This window comes from Daucus carota, chromosome 2 (assembly GCF_001625215.2).
Source record: "Daucus carota subsp. sativus chromosome 2, DH1 v3.0, whole genome shotgun sequence".
Classification (NCBI taxonomy): Eukaryota; Viridiplantae; Streptophyta; class Magnoliopsida; order Apiales; family Apiaceae; genus Daucus; species Daucus carota.
The window spans coordinates 25,730,434-25,757,181 of NC_030382.2; the positions used below are offsets into that span (position 1 = coordinate 25,730,434).

The 26,748-nt window shown below is 34.4% G+C and overlaps 1 protein-coding gene and 1 pseudogene across 1 annotated transcript; one reads left to right on the forward strand and one right to left on the reverse strand.

Annotated features, from left to right (window-relative positions):
- The first annotated feature begins 13,280 nt into the window (after window positions 1-13,280).
- Window positions 13,281-14,636, forward strand: LOC108206994 (CBL-interacting serine/threonine-protein kinase 12-like; annotated as a pseudogene).
- An 868-nt stretch (window positions 14,637-15,504) lies between these two features.
- LOC108207237 (protein MALE DISCOVERER 2) lies at window positions 15,505-21,332 on the reverse strand. Its single transcript, XM_064086793.1, has 13 exons — window positions 21,233-21,332; window positions 21,013-21,145; window positions 20,582-20,653; window positions 20,002-20,145; window positions 19,753-19,896; window positions 18,884-19,015; window positions 18,400-18,461; window positions 17,891-18,313; window positions 16,899-17,089; window positions 16,662-16,794; window positions 16,421-16,575; window positions 16,057-16,248; window positions 15,505-15,967 (listed from the first exon to the last, which is right to left on the reverse strand). Exons 1-13 carry the CDS (start codon window positions 21,330-21,332, stop codon window positions 15,707-15,709), a joined length of 2,142 nt encoding a protein of 713 aa, XP_063942863.1. The 3' UTR covers window positions 15,505-15,706.
- Between the last annotated feature and the right edge of the window lie 5,416 nt (window positions 21,333-26,748).

The following is a 26,748-nucleotide window of genomic DNA, read 5'->3' on the forward strand; positions in this document are numbered from 1 at the left end:
ATCGATAGTATATCACATATCACTGGATAAATGAAAGTATCTTTGGTACATCGATGGCTAATTTTTTTCTCTCATATTAGCCATTGATATACTAAAATATCAACCGCTAGTATCCAGTTACTTTATCGATCGATACATACATACATACATATATATATCGATTGATGACGCTTGGCTACTTTTTGAATCGTTACTTCATTTATTTTACTGAGAGTATAAATAGTTTGCCTTTAATTTTATTTCATTTCTCACCTGCATTTGCAAACTCTTAATTCTCTCTCTTCTACAAAACTCTCTCGAGCCCTAATCTCTTTTCAAGTTTTCTCATCAATGGCGCCTGTAGTCAAAATCACAAGTACGACTGGGTTTATCTACGAGCAGAACAACCACGTTGCCTATATGGACAAAGAGGCCAAAAAGACTGAAGCCTTTCATACCATGATGAATTTCATCAAGAAATGCAAGTGCTCCTATGCTATGCTTCATGCTCCAACAATCTACTGTGAGATTGTAGCACAAATATGGACTTCTGCCAGGTACAACCCTGAGTCCAAAACTCTGTCTGTTGTGATTAATAATGTTAGCTATAATATTGATGGTGAAACTGTTAGAGTTGCTCTTAATTTGCCTAGGATCAATTCTACTGATAGAGTGCCTAATGATAAAAAAATTGTTAAAATGCTTAGAGATATGCATTATAATGGTGATTTGTCAAACTTAGGACAGATTCTTAGGCGCCATATGCACAAGGAATGGAGTTTTCTGTGTGATTCCTTTATTAAGGTGTTTTCTGGTAAAATATCTAATTATGATGCTTTCACAATGTCTATGCAAACTATGTTCCATATGCTATTAACTGATGATTATTTTAACATTGGTGACTTAGTTTTGAATGAAATTGTTGCTAAATTGGATCCTCATGAGGGCAGGCCCAAGAAAATCTATTTTGCTAGATTTTTGATGATTATTGCTAACCATTTAATCAAGAGTCTAGTAATAGCACAGCCAGACAACAAGCTGGATTGTTGGGTGCAAAGCAAAAGAGTGTGTGGTGATCTGTTGAGGATACTTTCAAATGATCAAGTACCCTTGACATTACCATCACTCATGCAGATATCTTCTCATCCTGTTAACTCTTCCAACCCCCAAATTTCTTCTTCTTTCAGTGCAGCTATGGAAGTTGAACACTCCCAACTTCCTACCCAGGCTGCCAAACCAAAGAAAATTATCAAAAAAAAATCTAAGAAGCCCTCCTCTGGTGTCTCCCAAAAGGCACCAGTTGTAACAACTACTTCACAACCAGAGAGAAGTGTGAAGGAGGTGAGTGGTGAGGGAAGGGGTGAACATCAAAGAAGCCCCCAGAATAAGACAGGAGAGATGAGTGAAATCAGCCAAGCCATCCCACATCTTCTCAAAAAGATGTGGTGATTAATATGGATTACACACATCTTTGGTGACATCTTCCCAAAAAGATGCCACTATTGAAAATAGCTCTCCTCCAAGAGCACAGAACAAAAGGGGAAGGGACACAGACCAAACACCACCCAAAACCTTTTCTAAGAGACCAAAGAAAAGGGCACTTCGTGCACACACTACAGTACTGTATAAAATCACAGATTTTGTGACAGTACAAAATTCATCTTCTCAAATTCAGTTTGATGTGACTGCAGCAAATATGGAGTCACAACCCCTTCAAATTGATACACTCATTCCTAGCTCAGATCTCCAAATGGAGGAAGTTGATTTACTATACAACTTCCCCCACCCAAATTCTCCAACTCTGCACTTGGAGAAGCCAATTTATGAAACTGATGATCATCTTTCACAAGGTTTGTTGGGTCATCAGTCTATTCTTTCCAGGACAACTAGTGAATTTGTGGAAATACCAAGGCCTTCATTCTTCACAGATTTTCTAGTTGTTTCTACATACAAATCAACTACTAATCTTTCTACATCATCGATCGATATCCCTCATCGATCGATAAGTGCATTTTTGTCAACGGATGTGCTTAACAACAGTCAACCGTTGATGAGTGACAACATACCATCAATGGCTATTCCTCAGTCATTGATATAAGAGAACCCACTAGCAGTTGACACACAATTAGATCATCTTGCTATCACAAGGGCTGTTAGTGAGGAACTCATCATTGTTACTGCACTCTTAGGATTGAGAGATGGTGAGTTAGAGGAGAGGCTGCCTTCAGAGCAGGAAAAAAGAGAGGCTGAGAGTGAGGGGCTGGGAATTTCTTCCTCCCAGGCAAAAGGAGAGCTTGTGGGTACCACCTTAGATGGTGAAGGTGAGTGTGAGGTGGGCCGGGGTGAGACCCTAATGCAAGAACAGAGAGATTTTGAGAGAAATGCAGGTACTGGAGACATAAGGATGGAGCCTGTTGTGGACAACTTGGATGCTTCTCAATTTGCACACCCAATACCAGCCTATCAAGTTATGGCTGGTCAATCCAGTGTCCAAGCGGAGGAGACTTTGGGGTTGCTACACACATCTGAAGCATTGGAGAGAGCACAACTTTCACATGCTGCTATTCCTAAGGGCATGCTCTCTACTCAGGGTGATTCAAAATATGATGACTCCCTTGCTGATGAAGATGATGATGAAGAGGATGAAGTGGCTGGTCCTGCAGAAATTCCAGATTGGGTGTTCAGCCAAAATTTCTCCTTTGGTGACACCAAGATGGAAATCCTAAGGTAGTACAAAAGAGCTATGGAGTGGGAAGCAGATGAAGATCCCATCAAGAAGACTCTTTCTATGTTTGTGAAAGACAATTTGAGACTTCACAAATCTCATTTTGATCAAATCAGACAAGAAGTCCATGATCTTAACAATGCCGTCTCTGTAGTCAAGGAGGATAACAAGCAAAATCTAGAGGAAAGGATTTCTTATAACACCATGGCCAATATCTGATCCAAGCTTCATCAAGAATCCACCTTCTCTGCCTCCATTGATGCTTTAGACAACATTGTTTCAGAAGTTGAATGCCGATTGAATCAAGTTCTCATCAATCAAAACAATCAACAGAAGTTACTTCTCACTCTCCTTCAGGCTCAGAACATTCCCATTCCAACCCTGCATGATGATTACAAAAAGGGGGAGAAGTCTAAAAGGTCAACTGCTCTAGCTACCACATCCACCACCACAACTACTAATGCCAATGCCAATCCTATTCCTCAAGTTTCAACAGCTCCAACAGTTTCAACAACTCCAACTGCACTTGCCACCTCCTCTACAAACAACACAAGTCTTGCCATTGTCACATCTACAGTCCCATCATCAACCATCCCTGCAAACTCTACAGCTCTTCCTCCAGTCTCTACAGAACAAGTGCCTACAACTGAGGGGGAGCCACCAACTAAGGGGGAGCAACTTGCTCTAGTCCCAAAATCTAAAGCCCCTCCAGCTTCAAAGAAAAGACAGCCACCAAAGAAGAAGACAAAGACTATTAAAGTCAAGAGCATCAAATGTCAAGGTGAGCCATCTTATAATAATCAATTCAAGCCTTGTTTGATTGAACCTCCATCTCCAGAGAAGCCACATGGCAAGAACAAGATTGTTGAAGATTTTCCCATGCCAAAATCTGACAAATCAAAACTACTTGGTCTTGCCATCCATATGGGAAAATTTGGCAAGAAGTGGGATGAGATTGAAGAAGAGAAGAAGAAAAGGGAAATGGGTGAATAGGAGAAGGCTGAGCTAGAAGCAAGAGATATTGCAGAAGGGAAGCCTGTCAAGCCAAAGATAGTTGTTGGCAAACTAGATCAAGACTCTTTGTGGAGATCTGAGTTTGCCTACATAACAAGGAACAATGAAATCATCTGTGTGCCTCCTGGACACCCCTTGTATGCTAAGGCCAAAAAAGAACAAGAAAGGAACAAAGGGCCTTCTGCAAATGATGATGCAGAAATTGAGAGATTTGTTGCACAGCTCCAAGACGAACTTGATGAGGAGCGTTTTGGCCTGGCTGATGATGAATCCAACATTGCTATTCAGCAACAAATTCTGGATAAGGCCAAGAAAAATCTGGAGAAAAAGAAGAAGAAGCCAAAGAAGGCTAGAGCTGGTGTGAAAAACATAAATTCAAACATAACTGTGGAACCTCAAGATGAAGCAGTTAATGTCCCAAAACAAGATCCACCTCCTCCTACTTCAACAGCTCAACCTGAAAATCTCTTCAATCCAGAAGAACTCAAAGAAGAGCCAATAGAGTTTGACCTCTCATCTATGCACTTTCCAAAGATTTTTGTAACAAAAGAAGATGAGCTGGCAGATTCCTTGAGACCAAAGAGAAGCAGAACTAGAAAAAGGACAAAGCACATGCCTGGAAATATCAAAAAGAAAAGTGGAAATCCAAAAAGATATGATCCAGTTGGGCTTGTTCAAGTTAGATCTTCAACAAGAGATGGTAATTCCACCTGTGCCAGAAATTGTCAAGGTTCCCAAATCTACCTATGCACATGCATTTCACATTAGTGAACAACCTCCAATTGAGCTGATCCTAGATGAACTGGCATCTGTAAAGGCCTTTACAAGGACCAAAAGATTTCCAGAAAGGTTGGAATTTCACTAGTCTTCTGGATCAAAGATTCCATGGACATTGCAAAGGATTCTAGATCGAGACTATCATGTTCTCAGGTATGTGTATATGAAGCTAGATACCAAGACATCATTCTCACAAGGAATCAGAAGTGAAGTTCTCAATAAAATTGAAGACATAAGGAAAAAATGGAATGAAGCTTCTGATTTGCCTTTGAGGTTATCTCTTCCAAACACAAGCAGTTGCATTAATAATCATCCCTCAAGATTGATGACCTTCAGAGATGATCAAGGTATTAAAAGATTCTTCAGATTGGTAGATCATGCCAGAAATGCAGATGTTGACATCTTGAGGGAAATGCAAAAGAGACTTGATAACAAGATCACAAAAGAGGCTAAATTCATTAAAGACTTGCAAAGGGAGATCAACAAGAAACTTGACAGGCAAAAGAAAAATCAATCATGAATATCTGTGCTCAGTCTAGAGGAGCAAAAATTCAATCATTGTAAAAATTCTTATCTTTCAGTAATTTAATTCCCCTTTCAATTCAAAGATATTTATTTTCTTTATTTGGTGTTTTGTAATCATCAAGCACCTCAAATTTATATCTGAATTTCCTTCAAATATAAATAGGGGGAGATTGTTAGGAATATGTGATGCTTGATGATACAAAGTGTTTTATTCTTACTTACAATAAAACTATATGTAGCTGATCAATGGCTAGCATGCTAAGGCAGTAGCAATTGATCATATTAACCCATCAATGGATGATGAGGTACTGTAAAAAATCTGGAGCATCTTAGCGATTGATATGATAATAATGTATACTTTTAGATTAGCAGCTGATCTATCAATGGATATATAGATAGGGTGACATAATTGTAAATATGTGAAGTCATGTAATCTATCCAAGTGAAGTGAAGATCGATCGCTAGTCATGAAGTATCAATTGCTAAATTGAAGAGTTTATCAATCGCTGCATCAACACATCAATTGATAATCAAGGAAGGCTATCAATCGATAAATCAAGAAGGTTATCAATCGACAGTTCAAAGATATTATCGATTGATAACATTAGCAATTGACTGTTATCAATTGACAGCTACAAGTCAAGTAAAAGACAAGAAGCACAGGGGTTGATGTGACAGATGCTGCACCAGTTTTGGAAGCTAAACCAAAAGCAGTTTAGTCAAATATTGAGAACCTCGGAGCCTACCATTTCTGACAAAGCAACAAGAATTTCAAGCTGCCAAATATTGTATCACGACCAAGAAATTCTATATTTGTAATAGCTAGAAACTAAGTAGGAAAATATTTTTACAGACTAGTTTTGTTTGTAGTAGTATATATTCACTTTGTAATTTACATTTCAAAGTATCCAAACACTGAGAACTGAAGAGCAAAGCAGTAGAGATAGTGAGCAAGAAATTGTAAGCTTCTGCTCTTCATTCTTTTTGTAAGCAGCCAAGTAATTTTACTTGGAAGGTTCTTGATATAAAAATCTCTCAGGTGGATCAAACAATCCACCTGAAATTTTTTAAGATCCTTGTTCTTTAAATTTCTGTTTTAGTTCTTAATTTTCTCTTGTAGCTTGAATATAGTCTGTTAAGCAAAAATTAGTTGAAATTTTTGCATATTGTATTCAACCCCCCCTACAATCTAACTTATTGTTTGCATTGTCTGAATAACAAATCAGATAAATTACCCAAGAGGAAAGATGCACCCTATAAAATACCAATAACCTCTTCTGAGTATTAATGGCTTCTCCAAAATACAATCAAGCCTATTTCCATGGTATCATGTAGTTTAGAGACATTAAACACAGCATCCTAACTTCCAAACAATCCATTCTACCTATTCTCATGGAAAATTTCTTGTCCTTATTGGATAAATCACAACCATCTAAATCCAACTTCCGAAGGTAGATAGATATCGGTTCAAGCAATACACCGAATCACATCTAACCTGTTATTGTTAATTAGCACACTCAATAAGCAAGAGCAAATAACCTAATCAATCAGAGATCATCAAAAATCATGCATCAACCATAACTAAGGTTCAGCTTAACTCTGAAATAAAATCTACTCTAACATAATAAAAATATGAAAGAAAATAAAGATGGATATTACAATTAAATTCTCCAATCCTGAAGTCTTGAAGAAGAAGAGACAAAGTCTTTTTAACATAACCTGATTATACAATACCCATCCCTCTCTCTAATATATTTGATTTTAATACTTACAAGAAAATACAAAACAGTTTCCTAAACAGAATAGGTTTCTTCAAGAAAATTCGTAGCTCTGTTTTCTGCCTATTTCTGGGCTGATTCTGTTGGATTTTGGATATTGGACCATCTCTGAATTAAAGAAAATTCACTAAGATTCGTGTGGGCTGTAAGATCACCCAATTCTGACTTCTAGAACTCAAGATATGGTCCAGACAGTGAATCAAGTGCTACCAATCCAACAAATCCGAATTTCCTTCAAATTAATCTCCAATTTAAGCTTTTTATTCCAATTTCTTTCAAGTTTAGGAACTCCTTGCTTCCTACAATAAAACATTAAAAATCTATTACATACATATCAAATTCAATGCAAAATATAATAAATATGATAATGAAATCATCTAGAATATATGTAAATATATACTCTATCAGCCTACTTGATCATTTTATTAACGAAGGCAGAGCTGAACAATAACCTTTATTGATATGTTAATTTTAATATGCTAATCTGTCTATATATTATAATATAAAATTAAAATCAGTTAATTGATTATAATGGCGTTGTCCTCTAAAAAAAGGTAGTTGACACTTTTATTTATTTATTTTTCCTACAATTTTAAGGGATATATGACATGATTATATACTGGTCGATGTACAGGATATCAATGGACTTGGAGATCTCTAAGAAAGCTTCTCATGTGGAGGATAAAGTTAAAAAAAAACTGAAGACAATCCTCAGACATATGGCTGAGAAAGAATCTCTCACTACATATTAATTTTAAAGAACTATATGCTAGTGGTTAGAATTAACATGAGTCGAATGCCGATAGCGATGCAGCTGATTATTCATGATCAGTAGTACAATGTTCTAGATTTGGCCCAATTAATTTTGATGTCCAAAATTTGATGTACTTACCCTATTTTGGCCTATTTCCATTAGTGTTCGACTCAAAATTGTTTTCTTGTCTAGTAAACATGGTACTGATCTTGGCTGTGGTTGTCTAGCAATGATCATACGTGTTATTGGTAACAGTCTTAGTACTGTTTTTGGGATTTGTTGGCGTTGAACTTTTTATGATGGATTAATATATTTTTGAAATGGTCATGTCAATTTTTTTATTCATACTGTTGCAATATATGATTATAATGTTGCCATAGAGGTTGATTTTGCTATTGTAAATCATTTAAATAACAATGTGTTGGGACAAAATTTTGTTGCAATAAAAGAACAAACTAAAGCAATGATTTAAATAGCATTGCTATAGAGGAAAAATTGTTGCAATATGTGGCTCTAGCAATGATCTGTCACACCCCAAACCAAGACACAAACACACACAAATTAATATGAACATGGGGAATATAATTAAACCCATAACTAAAGATTACATAATATAAATCCCAAAAGACAAGAATAAGTCGAGTACAAATCCAACCAAAGGTGAAATACAAATCCCAAGATTTTACAAGTTTAAATTTTGAAACAAACCATCTAACTAGTACAAAATATAATAACGGATGTCGCCTATATCATATATAATCTACCTTCGACCTCAAACAGTTCTCGGCGTATCCGGTAGTCGACTTACGGGCAGTTTGCTTCGTTCGTACCATGATTTCTAGCTGTATAAGGGGTTAAATACGAGAAAATGAGCTAAAATGCTCATCAAGTACTAACAGTCCTAATATACATGGCAATATTACAATATCAAGGGTATCTGTATCAAGAATCATGGATAAGTGATAAAAATGACATTAAGTAACATGATGACATAATGAAATAGGCATGGAAAAATCATATAGATAATCATGGTACAAGAATCATGGCATTATGGCAACATGGAAACATGTTACAATCATATAATCATCAAAATTCATTTTAGGACGCTACGGATTACAGCCGGTGATCAGTCGCGAAGTAATCCCGAACCGCGCTGGGTTCTCAAATATGATGGGATCCCTAGGCTATATGTGAGCCTAATAAGTGTGAAAAGGACTTGCGTCTAGTCCAATCCACTAAGTTAAGAAAACATTTTATAATCATTTGATTTATAACATGGATGCCGGAAAAGATTTGGTAACACTTTTATTAGAAATATGACAAAGGGATTCAAGTTCACTAATGATGTGTCAACGCATATTGGACTTAAGTGGGTAAGTTCCAAAGTCAAAGAAAGTCAATTCTACATCGTATCAAGGTGATAATTGGTATTTATAAAAATGAATGTGTCATGATTTTATTAGGAGTTTTAGTAGGGAATCTAACATTTGAGGTCTAAAGGGTAAGGGAATATTTTAAAGGTAAGGTACTAATACCATCGGGAATTATTAGTCTCTCTCAAAAATGCTGTCAAGGATCAAATTGATGAAAAGTTGCCTAAAAAGCTAGTTTCTACACTTTCTGAGTCTGACAAGAAGCATGAGAAGCTTGTACGTACAAAGATTGGATGGTCTTGATTCAAGAGTGAATACTTTGGATGCTAGAATGCATGAGATGTTCCAACACCAGAGGGTGCAAACTGATCTTCTCCAACATCTTCTCCTTGCATCTGGTGTGTCTGTTCCAAGACCTCCTTCACTTGATGCTAACAAAAAGGGGGAGATAGTGCCACTTCCCTCTCCAGATGATCTTGTGGCTACGATTCCTCCTCCCTACTATACTCCAGTTGAATTGAAAGTGATCAAGGAGAGGGTTCTATAAAGACAAGACTTGAAGAGATGGAGAAGCCAAGGCACCAAGGCCAATTCTTCTTCTTCTCAACCATTAGCTATAATTCTCACTTCATTTCGAACCACCACCAACACTATTCTCAAGGTTATCACACCTGAAATTGTGATTCCTTTTATTAAAGAAAAGGGTGAGCCCTCTTTCATAAATGAGTTCAAGCCTATTCTCACTCCTTCAAACTCTGAGTATTCAAGAGCTGTCAAGGAATCCAGTTCCATCAATTTTCCTCTTGCAAGGCCAGACAAGTACAAGCTTCTGGGCCAAGAAATTAAAAGCTACAAAGAATCAACAGATGAAACTCTCAAAGCTCATTTTGGCATCATATACTGAGAACGCCAAAAGTTGTTCATTGGTGCTGGCCATCCACATTACTCTTTTTCTAAAGCTAAGGAGGTGGTTAGGGAATGTGAAAGGAAAGAAAGGAAATCTCAGCTTGCTCTTAATACAAAAACAGAAGTGGATGAAAGGTATGCAATTGAGCTGATGCAAGAGTTGGAAGCTGGGCTTCAAGCAGAAAAGAAAAGAGAATAATCAGGAAAAGAATTAACTGTAAAGAAGTCAAGGCTCAAAGCAAAAACTAAGATGCCTATGGAAGCCAAAATAAGAGAAGAAGAACCAGTCAAGGTTTCTAAGCCTACTCTTCCAATCAAGGAAAATGTTGTTGTCCATCCAGATGTAAACTTCTTTGAGGAACCAATCATTCCGAAAGAAGAACCAATAGACTTCAGCAACATAAAGAAGAGCCTCCACAGAAGAAAAGAAAAATCAAGGCTAAAAAGATGGTAAATGAACCAAATCCAGCTAAGGAGCCTGAAAACAAAGATGACTATCTCTTCATTGCCAACATTGAAGATTTCTCAGAACTTGACATTCATTTAGATGATCTACTTGAAGTCAGGGGAATAGACTCCACTTCAAGATTGCTTGAAAGACTTGTCTTTGTCTATAAAATCTCAACTGATGTCATCTGGCCTCTTCATAGAATTCTTCAAGAAGGGTTTAACACTCTCACAAAAATATTTTCTTCTATGAAGAGGACTGGTGGCTCTACATCTCCAGCTAAGAAGATGGTGTTGAAAAGGATTTAAGAAATTAGAAATGAATGGGATTCTGATACTAGTTTGGCAAGGAAGCTGAAGATTCCTTGCACTGGAAAAAAAGTCATCATGAACCAGTTCTAATTATAGAGTTCAGAGACAGTGAAGGAACTAGAAGATTCTTCAGACCAAAAGAACAACTCAAAATGGCTAGCATCAAGACCCTAAGGGATCTATAGAACAAGCTAAACAGAGAAGACAGTGATGAAGCTTGGTTCAATAGAATCCTTCAAAAACAGATTGAGATTCATGAAGAAAAGCTTAGGACCAGAAGAAGATCTTCTAGGAACAGGTAAACTGCTCAGGCTAGAGGAGCAATCTCATCTGTAAATTTCTTATCCTTTGTATTTCAATGCTTTATTTTTATTGTTTTGTGTTTTGTTATCATCAAGTGTAGAATTTATGTTTGTATTTCCTCTAGTCATAAATTGGGGGAGGTTATTAGGAATCAATAAATTTTGATGATAACATAACACTTTGTAACATGTTCAATTAAAATCTCTATCATTTTATCAGTTGTAATGTTATATGAGTTATCTTAAGATGCATCAACGGATGGGTAGAATAGGATGATTAATTGTTAGTATCCAATGCCATGTAATTTTATCTAAGTCAAAGATGTTCAACGGATGAATCTTAGTATTTCGACTGATGATGGCAATACAAATTTCGATGGATGAATCTCAAGAACCTTCAACGACTGAAGCTTATATAGTGTTCAATGGATGAGGTCTGTAAATTAATCAACAAATGAGTCATATTTCAACGGATGAATCAACAGCCGTTGAAAGTGACTAGAGCTTAATTCTGACAAATCGCATGGGTTGATTAAACTAATTTGGACATGGTAGCCTATTTGGGACAATAACGAAGAAACAAAAACACATCTGTTTTATGCAATGCAACTTGGATTATTCAAAGAAGATCAGTCAAGGATGAAGATAATTCAGAAGACTTGCATAAGACAAATGTGGTGTATTAGAGTGCATTATTTGTATTCTAGTTATCTTTGTAAACTTGGGATATATAACCAATTTTGTAGCAATATTAGAACTGTTCGAAATATTAGAATAACTTAAGCATTCTTGTAAGTTCTAGTGTTGAACCGACAGCTGTGAGAATTGTAACCAATCCATAGATTTCTTCTTAATATAATTTTCACATGTGGATCAACCAATCCACCCGTATTTTTAAATACTTGGTGTCATTATCTTTCTGCAAATTTGTGTGTGTTTTGTTCTTGAATCTTTTAAGTTTTAAAAGATTGTATTCAACCTCCCTTCTACATCTTTCTTTAGTTTTGTGTAAAATAACCAAAGTGTGATTGATTTGTTCGTTAATCATGAAACTCCAAGTTCCGCAAATTCCACCTCACAAAAAATAAAACTGTTTCATCTATATCTGGTCTATTTTGATCAAATTTTCATATAATTATTTTTTGGGCATTATTTGGTTTCCTTATGATATTAAACAAGATATTTGAGTTCTTTTGGAGGTTGGCTAACCGGCAAACTTATAATTTTTATAAGGAAATTGATGAAAGCTTTATTATCTGCATATTTTGTTTAAATTTATAACAATTGATGTATTTAAGTATAGAGACTTATATAGTCTGTGTCACATTAATTTTTATTGCGTGATTTTGTCTTTTGAATCGATATTCGTATAAAATATTTATATTTTAACTCTTACACACATTAGGGGCTGTGCATTCGATTTGGATTTTAATGGATGGCTTTTAATGCATTGAATTTAATGGATTGTATGTGATTTTGATTTTGTGCAGATTTTTGATAAAATGTTTCAGAGTTGATATAGATACTTTATGATTTACGCACAATCTTATCAATTTTGTGTGAGATTCCAAACCCTTTAAATAGACTGAGCAAATCTTATGAATTTTGTGTGAAATTCCAAAACCTTTAAATTGACCGAGCAAACAAAACCCAATTGAATACCATTGGATTTTTAAGCATAATTGAAAATCTTGACTGAATACCACCAAATTTTGTAGTATAATAAAAAAAACCCAGGTGAATACCCCCAATATTTTAATGGATTTTAAACAATCCCAATTGAATACCCTCAGATTACGTGAATTATAAAAATATTCTTTAAAATCCTAATAAAAAACACCCACTAATTTTAATAACTTATTTCTCATATCATATTGTTTGATCGCAATTTGTTAATAAAAAAAATATAGGTGTACTCGATAAAAAAACAAAAAGTTCATTACATGTATCATGTTTTTTGATCATAGTTTATTAATGAAAATATATAGGTTAATTCGATTGGAAAACAAAGAATCATTATCCGTGTGCGTAAGCATGGGCAAATAATGCCACCAATCAGTTAACACACGTGAGAATGTAATCAACGGACAATGAGTGATGAGAATATGTCTTGATCGGTTATTCAAAGTTAGTCAGTTTATTTGGTCTAAATCGACAAGGCCTATTCTAGAATCATTTCAATAATCCAAGTAGCAATATGAGGGAGTTTGTTTGTCTAACCAACTGGTAGAGGGTCAATTTCAAAAATTCATCATGCAAACTAAACAACAGGTTCACCATAAACATAAACATGGGAAGTAAGAAAAAAAACATGAAATATTTAATCATAGAATATGAAAAACCTCACCTGAATTCCCTCAAGTCTTGATCCCACCTCTCGCAGGCCTCATGGCTGCCACGGCCGCTGCCCCTCACAAAACCACCAGAAAAAAACAACGAGGGGGGCTTTTTTTAGGCCGTTACGAGATCGGAAAACTTCTCGGCCATGGCAGCTTCACCAAAGTTTACCATGCACGTAACATCAAAACAAACGAAAACGTAGCAATCAAAGTTATCGACAATGAAAAGATTCTTAAAGACGGACTAATTGCACACATTAAACGCGAGATTTCGATCCTTCGTCGCGTTCGACACCCTAATATTGTACAGTTACACGAGGTCATGGCTACTAAAACTAAAATATTTTTCATAATGGAGTACGTAAAAGGCGGTGAACTTTTCGGTAAGGTAGCTAAAGGAAGATTAAATGAAGAAAATGCTAGGAAATATTTTCAACAATTAATCTCCGCGGTTGTCTTTTGTCATTCTCGTGGTGTTTTTCATCAGGACCTTAAACCCGAAAATATTTTGTTATATGATAACGGGGATATCAAGGTTTCGGATTTTGGATTGAGTGCCATTTCGGAACAAATGAAAGGGGATGGTTTATTTCATACTCTTTGTGGTACTCTAGCTTATGTTGCACCTGAGATTTTAGGACGAAAAGGCTATCATGCTGCCAAGGTTGATATATGGTCTTGTGGGATAATTTTGTTTGTGTTAATGGCTAGTTATTTACCTTTTCATGATCAGAATATAATGATTATGTACAAGAAGATTTGTAAAGGGCAATTTAGATGTCCTAGATGGTTTTCACCTGACTTGACTCTGTTATTAACCAGACTTAACTCGGATTACAATTCCAGAGATTATGAATAATCGATGGTCTAGAAAAGGGTTTAAGCATACCAAGTTTTATGTTGAGGATTATAAGTTGTGTAGTGTCGAAGATAATGTTGATGATGGGATTGATTATTTTTCGGATATATCTATCTCTGAGATGGAACCAGAGGATTTTAGACCATCTAGCCTAAATGCCTTTGATATCATTTCAATGTCGTAGGGTTTTGATTTATCAGGGTTGTTTGAGGAGGAAGGGAAGCATTCTAGGTTTGTTACTCATGCACCTGTGCCTGTAATTATGTCCAGATTAGAGGAAATTGGGAAGGTGGTTGGTTTTAGTGTGAGGAAGAAGGATTGCAGGGTGAGTTTCGAAGGTTCCACAGAGAGTTTTAAGGGGCCATTGACTGTTTCTGCTGAGATATTTGAACTAACACCATTATTAAGGGTGGTAGAGGTGAGGAAGAAAGGAGGGACAACAGAGAGTGCGAAGAGTTTCGTGACTGTGAATTAAGTCCGCGGTTACAAAATCTTATGTTGTTCGACTCTGCTCAGTCTTCGCATGTGCCTTCAGATTCAGAATAGAGAATAAAAAGATGGGCAGAAGGTTACAAGCCTTTTTTCTCTGATTTTTATTCATTATTTGACACTTTATATAGGTGTTGTTTGTCTTTGGTTCTGTAAATGTGCCTTTTAGTCTTAGTTGGGACTTCAGATGTGTGTATCTTGTGATCTTTGCTTTGTTTCACCAGAAATGAAATCACTGAACAATTCTATATAAATGAGGCGCAGGTGCGCATCTAAGTTCAGATATTTAACACAAAAGAATGTTAAAGTGCCAGGTTGATAATTCAATAAATTTTAACCTGGTTGCCTTCTTTTTATCATGGATACTTGTGGATCATGGTTACAGATTACTTGAATTGTACACAGAGGCTTTCATTTCTTTTACTACACAAAATTGCAGAAAGAGTTGCCGTTTCTATGAAAAATCTTGCATTTATTGCAGATTTCTTTACGAGAGTTTATGAAAGATTAAACTCTAAACAATCAATTTTAGACAAGAGAAGTAAACTGAAGTAACACTTTTGGCTAATATAGTTCTTCCTTCTTTCTTTATTATTCCTTCTACAAAAGTGATTGCTAGTACCAACTGCTAACCTATGAACCATGCTTTGTTTTGTTGGTAAAAAATTGAATTCATCAAGAATTTAATATAAAATTGTCGATTATTCTGAGGTCAAAGAAATGATGCAAGAAAAAATTTGTAGAAACAATGAGAGAGTGCATCCTTTCTTTGAGCTAAGCTCAAGGCTTAGGCAATGAAAAAGAGATTCATTCACAGATCAGAAAATCTTCCATCAAGGATCCTTGTCGTTTGTATTTGTGTCGTGGTTTTTCTAACTACATGCCATCATCATAGATTTGTAGTAGCACAACAGTCGAACAAGTCGTATATTTTACACCATAGGATAAAGCCCCTCTGGTATAAGTCTGCAATAAGTGAAATTTAATGACAAACAAAGAAATAATATACAGAAAACAATTTTATACCTATATTAATAGGCTCTATAGAAAGAGGTGAGGTGAGGAGATCTACGTAACTTTGTACTTTGTATACCAGCTATGCATGTTACAATATGGACAGTCTCAAATTAAGCTGCTTCCGCTGACAAAATCTCTAGCTCAGCCCACCAAAGGGGAGAGAGTCTTGGAGTAGCTGCATCAGGAGATACCTTGATAACTTCTCTCAGCTTTGGTATTATTTCGTTTATAGTCGGTCTCTTCCTTGGATCTTGTTGAATGCATTCTTGAAGAACATTACATATAACTTCAAGCTCATCATTTTTGAAGGACTTCAAGATCGGATCAATCATGAGTTTGAACTTACGACTATCTTCCAGGTACTCGGATGCCTAAAAAGAAAAGATATGCTATGCTTAATTAGTTACAAGTATAATCAGGATTGTAAAAATATATACATCTATGTGTAACTATTGTTTACCCATTTTGTAATGCTTCCTTGCTCTTCTGAATACGGAAGCCTCCCGGATACTATCTCGAGCAGCAAAATTCCATATTTGTAAACATCTGTCTCAACATCTGGAAGTGGTGGTAGCTCACAATTCCCAGAATCATCTGCAGTAGTAACCCTTGATTTGTAATGAAGATCATTCCAAAATTCAATCTCAGCAACCTGGAAGGGAAGTGGGGAGAACAAGAGTGTAACTAATACAAGAAAATTTGAGTATGTCTATCATCTATGAATGTTCACACAACTACATTATCTTATTTCTTGGTGAAGGCAAATTTAAGCAATCCCAGATATAAAGCTTCTTGAATTAAAGGATGTTGAGAGAGAAGCATACTTTTGCAGCATAATCGTCAGTTAAAAAAATTGCATCTGATTTAAGGTTGGAATGTGGTAGCGGAGGTATCAAGTCATGCATGTATTGTAGGCAGTAAGTTGTACCCATTATGATCCTCACCCTAGCATTCCAATCAAGATGTTCTAATTCCTTGACTGAGAAAAAAACATAAAAACGAGGATCACCTCAGTATGTCTGATTAAGCTAGCTACTAAAAGCGTAGGGATTTTATAATACTTACTGTGTAGATGCTCAAATAGTGTCCCATTTGGAGAAAACTCAAATACCATCATCCGAACAAAAGGTTCATTCTCCTCACAGTAACCAATAAGGTTGACAAAGTTCTTGTGGTTTATTCGTGAGAGCGAATCAATCTAAAGAAATCCCAAATAGAGCAGGAGGCATGTAATTAATCTTTGCTGTATAAGACTAACTGTTCAAACATGTAATGTATTCGATGCATACACAAGCGACTAACCTGCTTTCTGTACCCAATTTCAGAACGTCTTGACCATCTTCTACGAGAAGGAACCGTGGTTGAGGTAACAGAAATTTCAACTCCACTTGTTAATGTTCCCTTGTAGACAGTGCAGGATTCGTGAGTTTCTATAATGTTACTGAACTCCTCACAAGCGGTTTCTAGCTCATGCAGGTTTAGCTTAGGGACACCTGAATTTTTAGAACATTATCCTTAATTTAAAACATTATAAATTTAGACCATCTACTCCAAATCATAACAATAATAGACTGATATATTGATCAGTCAATAAGTTGGTCATTTGAGTTTAAGAAAATTGACTTAAATGGCCTACACAACAGATCTCAAATCTAGTTATCAACACAGGTCCCATGTCTGGAGAACTGACCACCACATAATAGTGTCAGAACTATTAGGATGTCAACTGAGAATAGTTGTAATATTCTATAAACAATTATGAATTTGACAAGATCAATGATAAAACCTAGAATTAAGGAATCTAATAGGAACAACAATGATGACCAGTAGACCAAAAGTATGTAAAACACTGAAAGCATAAATATAGATAAATAAATGAGCAACTTGCACCGCTAATGTTATAATTCAAGATTTCCAGGAAAATTTGTATATATTAGAAAATTTTATGTGAGTCCTCGCATGTTGCTCTTATCGAGTAATGTGTGTATGATGCATTGGTGCATCTCTTTACACACAAGATGAGTGTGTGAGCGTGTTTAATTATCAAAAGTAAAAAAAACTTAATAAGTGTACAAAGCCTCATTAAATCAATGCAAGCTTAAGAAACTGATATTTTTAGAATAAACATATTTCAGGTTTCAGGGTTAGGCCAAAAATGTGTTATGCTTCAGCTTAAGATAATCACAAAGGTCTAAAGAACTGTAGTTGGCAGTTCAAGTTAGTTAAAGTCCAGAAATTTGTCGTGTAATTTGAACTCCGGTCTTGTGGTTAGATGTGTACACATGGAAATATACCTGTAACAAATGCTTTCTGCAACTGTCCACTCAATCCAGATTTCCAAGGTGTTATGTTTTTTACTGCCCTGGTGCGGCAGACAAAAAATATGATCGTAGCCACTAATACGACAAAAAGAGCAACCAACACTCCAACTAGATATTTCCATTTCTCTCCAGAATGTCTATCTGCTTCCTCCAATTTTTTAGGTTTAGCAGCAGCATGGTGAGGCACTTGTGGAGTTTCAGCATGTGCAAGAGAAGTGTTTTTCTTTTCTTTTGGTACAGCAGGAAACGAACCACTACTTCTAGTACTAGGAAGGGCAATAATGGGTTCCTCAGGAAAACTACCACTAGCGGGGGTAGCAGCCAAATTGGTGGACTCTTCAGCTAGCCTACGACGTATAGAGTTAACTGCACTTTTTATATGTGGCTCAATAGCACCTGCAGAATGTAAACATTCTCCTCAGTAAAATCACACGCTTAAATTTCAGTCGATGTTATTTACATACTAAATATCTTGTACATACTTGTTAGATTTTCACAACAATCCTCTGCATTTTCAGAAGAGGAGCCTTCTTCAGATTTGAACCTTCAAACATCATAATAGATTAAGATAAACAATATTCATAACCTGAGTAGCGTAAAAATGGGCAAAAGGTGTAATATTTTTATATAAAGGTCTTTTTAAGTAAGTGCTCACAATCTCTCCTCCCCACCTCAAAAGCAGCAATGAATATTTAATAACAATAGAAATATGGTAAAAATTAATTATGTTGATCATGTATTAATTAGGTTTTAGCTCCTTTCTAGGAAATGGATGAAACAGATACGGTTGGAAGCCTAAAAATTGTACATGCATATGATAATAAAAGTATGATTTATGTATTCTTTATTTTCAAGCAAAAGACCATCTATGAACAAACTCAAGTGGATAGTTTCCCAATACTTTCAAAATCCAGATAAACAAGAACAGAAACATGTAAAGAATCATTAGGAATTTGAGATTCTTACGAAGGCATAATAGGCCGATAACGATTCAGTGTCTCTTTGATCTGTGTGGTGAAGAGTTCTGCTTTCAAAACGGATTCTGATCTCATAAATGCTTCAGTTTTTTTTAATGATAATATATCACAATGCGAGATGCTACACAAAGCAAAATAAAGATGACACTGTAAATAGAGATTCTAAAAACACCTTTTTTTCCCCAAGCGGAAATATTAAAAATTGCATTTTGCATGTTAGACAAATTAAAGGAATAGTAAAATTTCTAGATAATGTCCACAACATGCCAATAGATGTGCAGGTAAGGAGACAATTATATTGTACTTAGTTTCCCACGATCTCACAAGGCTAGGCCAATATAGATCTTCTAAGAATCACGGTCGAATAGATATAGCAAACCAAACAAGGTGAGGTTAAAATCTGCTGAAGAAAAAGTATATTCTCTGTAGTTAACACCTAACAACATATGTCAAATTGTAGACCTATTTAATTTTGTTCTCTCGGCCCAATTACAGTTCTGTTCTGAATTGGTTGCAACACTCTGTGCTTTATTATGTAACAAGAGGCTGAGCAATCTAGAAATTTTGTAGTTTACTGCGAATAAATTTTGCTACAACCAATTTTGTGTGCTTGAACTTCAGTTTAGTAAACGGGAGTTGAATTCTTAATTTTTATCATGTATGTGAGTATGTTCAACATTTAGTAATGAGGGTTTACACATACTGCAGATAATGAGAGTCTTCTACATGTGCCCTGGCAAGGATCAATTTGGAAAACTAACAAATGTAGCATTCTTGTCGTGAAAGCTACAAAACCAGAGCAGGGTAAAAAGATAGCAAAACGTACAGGTACAAGTGTAAGGAACTAAAATATCTTACCAGTGCCCAAACTTTCTATTTAGACAACCATATTCCGCAGCAGCACCAGTTACAGGGCTTCCATCGGATTGCAATTCAGATGGCATTTCAATATTTTCGTGTTGTGATGAAGCTACCCCTTCAAACTTATTATTATGAAGTAACCTGGTTTAGGTATATTGAAGTTGAAGGTCTCTTATGTAACATAAAAACAAGATACTACATATTGATTTAATAATTTCACAAGAGTACATCAGATAATGGACTTACAAACACTTCAGTGCAGGCATCGCTCCTATCTCTGAAGGAATCGTTCCGTTTAAACTATTATTTCTCAAGTCCATTATCTCCAGCATTGCAAGCCCACCAAATTCCTTAGGGATAGAGCCAGAAAATTGGTTCTGAGAGAGTATCCTGTCAATATTAAAGCATGGGAGAACTTATAACAGTGCAGAAAAATTTGTACTTCTATCAACCAGTGTAAACACAATGAATAAATAACACTAATATAAAAGGATTATCGCCAATGCTATGCATCTCGTAGAAACTCATTTTGATCTTCAACAACATATTCAAAGTCCATAAAAGTAATAAATTCACAATCGACCTAGGTAGATAAAGTTAATAATCTTCAAACACAGAAACACATGAACATTCATTATTCTTACACAAACATTTATACTGCAAATTCATGTAGACGAGATCCTAAGCAATCAATTTTGTTGACATAGTACCAAATGAATTTAAGATATTAATATGGTTGCTGAGATACTCATTCACAAGTAAACCATATAAAAATTAGCTTCCATAATAAACTGTATGCGAGTCAAAATTATAAGGTTATACTTACAGTATCCGTAGGTGAGATAGTTTCCCAAGATCTGGTGCTAATAGTCCTTCCAACGAAAGCCCATTGAGATTCCTTTTGCACAAAGGAACAAATAACATGTGAATAAGCATAATGCACATCTCTTCTCACATTAACAGTTGACCACATAAATTCCTATGATTGTGACACGCATATGACAAATGAATCACTCTCTTTTTGATATAGTTTCAAACAATAAGATTTATTCAAAACAGATGTAGTTACTACTAATTCTGGACAAATCCTCTAAATATAAATAATCAAGACATTGATTTCATTTTCAATCAGCAACAAGTGTGATTAAATCTATCTTGAACATGAAGTACGATTAACAATAAGAAATTGATTTTTTTTCCTATCGGCTACAAGTGTACGTAACTCTATCTTGAACATGAAGTATGATTAACACTCACAGCATTTGCACTTGACCATCAACACAGTGAACACCTGACCACATGCATGGATTGCAGTCATCAGGATTCCAGTCCCTAAAAGCACCTTGTGGATCCATTTCAACCGCTGCACGAAAAGCTAATAATACCAATCCTGCATTTCCATTTCAAGGCATGTCTAAGTTTTATTTTTAAGAAAGCAAAGACAGACACAAAGATACACTCTGATCATAAGTAATACCTTCAGAATTCAGGAAGCAATGCCCTTGAATTTTTAAAAGAAGAATGAAAAATGTAAAAGAGGATAGTTGAATTCCAGTTGTGTTCAATCTAACCCCCATCGCTCGTGAAACCATATACTACGATGGTGGAGGCAGTGATAATATCTGCCAAATGCCAGGACTCTGAACACGCTGCTATAAAAAATCGCCAGATTTCTTTTACAACCCACGCTCCGAGTTATAAACCACTCGGACGTGTGATTTACAGCAACAACAACAATACCACCAATTCATGCAAATTCACAAACTAATATGTACCACCAAACATTGCACTGCACCCAAACTATATCACAATAAGAAATAAAAATCTCTCTTAAACATACTGACCACTGCGGTCCCTCATCTTGGATTCCTATTACACATATTTAATGTCACAACTTTGTTATCTCCATCAAAAATTGCATAGCCTGGTGCATTTAAACATAACAAAATTATAAATATTCTTGGAAAACATGGGGGTGCAATATAACATGTAATTTTCAAGGAATAATAGCAAAAGAATCAACTTATGATCAAAGAGCAAGCAATGTGGTGAAAAGAAAGGTGAAATGTAAAGATAGAGGAAGAATATACCAGAAAAAAGGGCCAAAAAGCATAGTTAGAATAATCCAGCTGCTCCTATTTAATATTGCAAATTCCCCTCAGCAGAACAAAATTGCATGCAATTCTTGGAAAAGGTTGCAAAGAAAATGAATGCTCTGAAAAATCAGATTACAATTGTACAATAACAAATATCATGAAAATTATATATATCGTAATTTTTTCACTGTCTTTTCAGGTTAATCTTTGGAGAGGAACCTCTATTTTGTTTTCCTGAAGCTTTCTTTCTCTATGTTGGTTGGTTTTCTCCCTCAAGAAATTCTCACTGTTTTCTCTCTCCGACCCAATGTTGCCATTCCACAAACTGTGTGTTATATTTTCCCTGTTTTTCTCTGTTTTCAGTTCTTGTATTTTGTTTAATCACCCCTGATTGCCATGTCTTAATCAATATTTCTGATATTTATAAATTTTATTTTTAAAATTTAGCTTTCACTCCCATAGAAGCCACCACAAATGCACGGGCACACAATACTAAATTAGACCATTAAACTATGTCAAATAATTTACAAACATATCATAAACTATTTGTAATCTTTATTTCTGAATTTTTTCCCTCGCGATCAAAACCACAACAATGTCATGATACAATACTAAATTATACCACTAAATTATATTTTATAACTTTCGGTTAAGCACTTGAATGAAAAGAAAAATTAAAAACATATCATAAATTATCATTATTACGATCATAAAATTTTATTTTAAAATCTTACAAAACTTTCAAATGTAATGAATATTAAAAACCATCATTATTATGCCCATGCAGGGCGGACCATAGCATGGACGAGCTTCGGTCCTGTAATATCATTATATTTTTGTGTCACAAGACTTTAGCCCGAATGAATATAATTTCTTACCTGTCTTTTTCAAATATCTTTATCTTTATCTGGGTACTCGGAGTTCTTCTTTCCTTTCATATACTAGCTTATTTTAATAATTTTGCACTAATTACTGTAGTTTTAAAATTAAAAATATGTCATAAAACAAGTTAGATTTATTAGTTATATATATAATTGATTAGTGCAAAATTTATTTCTCTCTTCACCAAACACAATTAAATTGGAACTTCTATATTTTTTTATATTTCTGAGTAACTCCTAAACAAATTCTTTATTGACAGCATATTAGTGAAGACACTATTTGATGATGATTAAAAAAATTAAAATATTATGAAATAATTACATGCATATTGTAATTTTAAATTTATTTTTATCAAGGTGGGTTTGTTTAAATAGAATAAATATATGAATTTAAATTTTAAGCAAAATCCATGAGTTTACTAACAATTTTAATTAAATTAATAATTTGTTTTAATATGGTGTTTATAAGATTCGAACCTTAGACTTTTAGTAGTGTAAAATATGAAAATTATAATCTAAATTATAGTCTACTTTACCAGACTACAAATCAATGACCAAATTTTTACATATTTATCTTTAATATTATAGTATACATAACGGTAGATTATGAGTTTTGAATTTATATCTTAGGCATATAAAAATTTCTTTTAGCCAAGTGAGTATTAAACGCCAAGTCCGTCACTGACGATCGTAATAGAGTGAATTTCTAAATCTTACACAACTATTCAAATGTGATGAGTATTACAATAGAAATGGTAACTTATGCCAGCTAATTTTGACGTAGGAGTTATATCAGAGTCTATGTCAAAATAAAAAATCATTATACTGAGAATTTGTAATATCTGGCTAACTGTACTAAGTCATATATTTCTTTCTTTCTTTTTTTTTTTGTCAGGGTCTGCATACTCGCAGATGAGTTGTATCATAGATACAATAGCTGCATTAGGGATTCCTATCATCCAACAAAGTTTATCATCTAACCGAAAGATACGTAAAATATCTCCAGACGTTTAGATAATAAAACTTTAAAGTCTGAATAAGAAAACCCATAAAGTCCCTTTCCATGATCCTGAAAATCAAAATAAGCAAAAAGAAACATAAGAATGATAATTTAGTTAAGTAGAAAAAAATATACAGTGGGAAAAATAAATCCAATAGTGACATAAATTTCTTGACAAACAAACATAACATCCTAACCAACAAATAAGAATATCATAACTATTAAAATATGAGAAAAATTATAATGTCTAACCAAAGCGAGAACTTTGGTTAGACACACAGAATACTAAAATATTCGTAAATCATACTAAGCTTTTCTTATGAAAATAATAATAACATAAACAAAGAATTTTATATTTTTGTCAGGAAAAATCAATCATTCTCTTTATGATAAAAATATAATATAAATATATTACACTACTATTTAAACTCTGCAAAATATTGACATTAAAATATAAATATATTAAAAATCTTCCATAAGTAATAAATATAAGCTCACCATATATATATATATATATATATATATATATATATATATATATATATATATATATATATATATATATATTAATTGATATTTAGAAATATATACATACAAAAAATTAAGATAGAGCTAACAAGTGGTAAGTGAAATATAATACAATGACTAAGACTCTAAATAATTAACAACGTAATAATATATTAATATATACTCATCGTCAAATATGACCCAAAATACCTCTTAAAGGCACAATTATGCCATCAATCATGGCCCCCCAAAATGGTACTTTGACTATAAAAGTCACCAAACAAGCCATAAGACTTGACCACTTAATCAAAATCATTTATGAGCAATAAAGAAAATTAAAAGATATTTATAACACATTTGCACAATATAAATCCGTCTAATTAACAACATTTATTTGAAAATATTCAAAATTTGAATCTTAAGAACTTAATAAACGGAATCAATTATAAGAAGCTAATTGATTATAACATATATCACTCAAGTATAATTGACCAACTTTAAACACATTTAAAAGAGCATTAAACACACAATTAAGACATATAAATCAAAATAATTTCTTGCCTTAAAAAACATCACCATATGAAGATCGTAAAAATTCTCAAGATCCTTAATAACTTAAAAGTGAAAAAGGCCGATAAACAAAATTTGTATAAAAGAAAATCATGAAAACACACACACAAACTAATATATTTTATGGATATATCTTTTGATCTCAAGCAATAACGAAAGGATAAGAATTTAAAGTAAATTATACGTACAAAGATTATAGAGACAACACGAACAGATAATCATATATCTCAATTTCAAGAAATTTATAAAAATGCACCTCCATGCACACTAAATCAAGAAGATATAAATCAAAAGAAACATCCAAACCTAATTTAGCAATAAAAAGATTCACAAAAAGTCTCAAAAGGATGGTTCATAAGACAAATAATACATACTAAATTATGAACAAAGATATAAAAATATATAAGATTGACAATAAATCAAAACTAAATTCATGATGAAAAAGAGGTTTTAATTATAAGGATACGAATTTCAGAAAGAACCTGGCAAAGATCGTCTTGATTTCGAAGTGATTTTTCAATCTTAAAGAGAAAAACTTACTTAGTATATAACTCAACTGATCGTACCGGTGTCTTTTCACTTTGATATAGCCTGTGCCAACAACCAAAGCAACAAATACCTTTGTAGCACCAGCATCTAGACTGTTGTATATAAGCTCTTCCACCAACCTTGTGAATCGAACACCATGCCAAAAACCCAGAACGAACCGAACTCTTCTTTGAATCATGCTTTTTGAAAGGGCATGGAGCCTATCAAATCAAATCAAATCTTATTTATTGTGTGTATAATAACAAGAGAAATAGGGCCACGCCCATGGGGAGGGAGAGTACAAAGTAAAGAATTTTGATTAGGGACAGAGGAATAAGTCATATATTTCTTATATGGTCTAAGTTAGGTATATATAGAAACTGTTGAAACAAAATTCAATGGGAACTTCTTCTCATGTCTTGCATTATTGTTGTGATAGAAGAGTAAAAGTTAAATAGCTTAAAAATCTAATCTCTAAAAAAGTCTCTAAATATTTGTTTACTATTTCAGGTGAAATAATAACCTGAAAATCTGTTAAATATCTATTATATATAACTAGATCTACATTGAGCCTGAGTTGTGTGTTTAAGATGCCACGATGGATAAAGGCTTTATGTTTATATGGATTTACATATTTTTGAGAGGTGTGATGTCCCCCAATACGACGCGTCATGAGGAATGTATCGTGATATCTGTAAAGTCTTTGTTTATTCATGACCGTGGGTCCATGCTATTCATACTGTTACACTTAAAGTCTTTCAAGGATTTATCTAATTATCCATGGTCAATTCTGGATGTTGTGAATTGTAACCATCCACGACCCGTTCTGGATGTCAACTATTATCTATTCTAGATACTATATTATTTATATATCCATGATACATTCTAGTCATTATATTCAAAAATCCATGATATGCTCTCGATAGAACTTTACCTTATTAGATCAAAAATTTCCCATCGAGCTTGAAGTGCCAGGACCAGTGTATTAATAGATTGGAGTGTATTTTATGATACCCCATCGAGCTATAAGTCTTGGGACTCGTGCGATGCACCGAAACTTTATTAATATTTAAATCACGATAAGATGCATGATAATCGTAATACCCCATGTTGGATGATGTATAGACTTGGGGGGTATTTTATCGTCAGGCTTTGGCTTACAGGTGAAAGAGAACATCTAAAAGTGTTCATTCGGAGCATTCAAGTAGTTATTACCACTTCTACAAGTGTTAGAAGGATGCACTCTATGCTTGCACAATGGCTTGGAGAGTGATCTATAACTAAAACACCATTACAAAAGAATAAGTAATGTTATGCCCCTCTCTTTGTAACAGTTAGGTTGCGCCTTCTACGTACTTGTTCAAACTTCATGGACAGAATAAGTAAGGTTGTGTCATTCTATCAACAACAG